Here is a 2,406-nt window from a genome sequence, read left to right as displayed (position 1 = left end):
AGAGAACGCGTTTGTTTCCAAATATTATCGCTGATAATGAAACGTGTTTGTGAATTGTTGGAGAGAGCCTTTAGATGAAGACTTTGGTGGCTCTAAAAAGAGCCGTTGTGTGCGTGTGTGTGCGTGTGTGTATGTGTGTGATGCGGATCAGCCGGCAGTCTAAGCTCTCTCTCCGCGGATGCGTCGGGCCAGCTGGATGTCTTTGGGCATGATGGTGACCCTCTTGGCGTGGATGGCGCACAGGTTGGTGTCCTCGAAGAGTCCGACCAGGTAAGCCTCGCTGGACTCCTGCAGAGCCATGACAGCGGAGCTCTGGAAGCGCAGGTCGGTCTTGAAATCCTGAGCGATTTCACGGACCAGGCGCTGGAAGGGCAGCTTGCGGATGAGCAGCTCGGTGGATTTCTGGTAGCGGCGGATCTCTCTGAGAGCCACGGTACCGGGCCTGTAGCGGTGAGGCTTCTTGACGCCGCCGGTGGCCGGGGCGCTCTTACGGGCAGCCTTGGTGGCCAGCTGCTTCCTGGGAGCTTTGCCTCCGGTGGATTTACGAGCGGTCTGCTTGGTTCTTGCCATGGCTTTTTCTTCTTTCTCCTCTGAAGAGCAAATAATAAGGTGTGAAGAAAACGCGCTCTCCTTAAACTGTAAGACCGGATGTGAAATGATGACACTGTTTCAAAGCTCCGGCTCTTGATTGGTGAACCGGCTCTTCCTGGTTTTCAAAACCGCCTACTGTCAGAAAGTCGGCTGCTTATTGGATACATTTGTTTTTTTGCAAACCTGGCGCCAAAATTTAAATCGGACCGCCCTGTGCAGCCTCTCCTCAGGTTGGTCTGACAGGTAGAAATGGCAAATTTGAAACTTTGAAACGTTTCAGTACTTTTAAACCGTTGATTTGAAGCGTTTCGTAACCTGTTCGCTCTACATTTGAATCTACCGGTTGAAGCTTGCATTGCATCCCAAAAGCCTACCTCAGTAGGTGTCATGCAAATCAAATCAAACTGCTATTGATTTAGTTCTTGTAGTATATTGTGATTATTTCATATCATTATTAGCTATGTTACCTAATGACACTGATCTTTTGCTATGCACTGCCTGCAACAACAAGAGGACAACAGGAGTGACCAACGCTGTCCAGGCTGTGCTGCTGCCCAAGAACACCGAGAAAATAACAAAGTTTAAGTAAGCTGAAACGAGCCACACACACTTCTGATACAGAGCTATGCTCCCACACTAAAATCTGACAAGAACCTTTACATTTAAAAAGAAATCCACCAAATGGACTGTAAATATAGCTTGATCTTAATGTTTCTGTTAAGTTTATTTAAAATGTTTCATTTTATTAAGCTGTTGCCCATTAAAAATGACATAATTAAATTAATTAAATGTAGGCTACTTAATATTGTGAAGACATTATAACTCATGAATGACAATTTTGATTAAATCAGTCTCGACATTTTGTACTTATTGTTGTAATGTATCTCTATTTAGCCAGTTGAAAACTAATCAATCATATCTGTATAGTTATAAACATGTTGAGAAAACAGATCTTGCAGATCTCTAACTTCATTGGCTAAATCTCCAAGTCAGACTTACTTGGTTAACTGATATTGCTAATACTTGGACAAAACAAGAACGCTGGTCATTTTTAAATTGCAACAACAAATATGAAAATACTGCCAGAATTTAAAAAATTTAACAAAGTAAATGGAAAATAAGATTAATAGTTATATTTACTTTTCTTTTTCAAGACAAATGATTTCCATTATCATTTGAAGTCAGATCAACTTGTCAGATTTTACAGTGCTCTGTCTTTGATGCACAGATCCAAGAACGTACCCCAATTAAAATAAATTAATTAAGACAAAATCCATTTGTGCATTAAAAAGAAAATATTCCTCAACCAATACTCAACAGTTGATGACCAATATCCCCAAACTGCTGGTTTGTCATTACAATTAGGTGTGTTTCTATGATGAGGACATTAAGGTCTTAAGCCCGGATCACAGTAGGGTCATGAATTCTAGTGATAGCAAATAGCAAATGTACATTATGTGACAATATAGTCTACTGTGTGTGTGTATGTGTGTGTGAGAGTTTATTTATTTGCTTGTGCATGTGTGTGCTTCAGAAGGAAACACTAAGAAACTGGGACAGCATTTTGGGAACTTCTCAGAGGGACCTTTCCTCGGCTCTGTGATGATGAGATGGCTGGTGTTATTCACGAGGTCTGCTGTGATCAAACTACAATGTTCAGATGATGGACGACTACAAGCACATCCTCACGGTACTGGCTTTAATGCAGACAACGTTTTTTGTTTTTGTAACTGTTTTATTTATGTTTTCTTTTAAAAACTGAATTTGCTGCCTTCCTAAAGACCTTTGTAATGTACATCTTAAAAAGTGTGCCAT

The 2,406-nt window shown here is 41.1% G+C and overlaps 1 protein-coding gene across 1 annotated transcript; it reads right to left on the bottom strand.

Moving 5' to 3' along the window:
• Nucleotides 1-10: 10 nt before the first annotated feature.
• LOC121965986 (histone H3-like) lies at nt 11-573 on the bottom strand. Its single transcript, XM_042516093.1, has one exon. It carries the CDS (start codon nt 568-570, stop codon nt 160-162), a length of 411 nt encoding a protein of 136 aa, XP_042372027.1. The 5' UTR covers nt 571-573; the 3' UTR covers nt 11-159.
• Nucleotides 574-2,406: the final 1,833 nt, after the last annotated feature.

The sequence above is a fragment of the Plectropomus leopardus genome, unplaced genomic scaffold (assembly GCF_008729295.1).
Source record: "Plectropomus leopardus isolate mb unplaced genomic scaffold, YSFRI_Pleo_2.0 unplaced_scaffold22630, whole genome shotgun sequence".
In the NCBI taxonomy this organism is placed as follows: Eukaryota; Metazoa; Chordata; class Actinopteri; order Perciformes; family Serranidae; genus Plectropomus; species Plectropomus leopardus.
The sequence above is the reverse complement of the archived record's forward strand: the minus strand, read 5'-3'. Positions and strand labels throughout refer to the sequence as shown.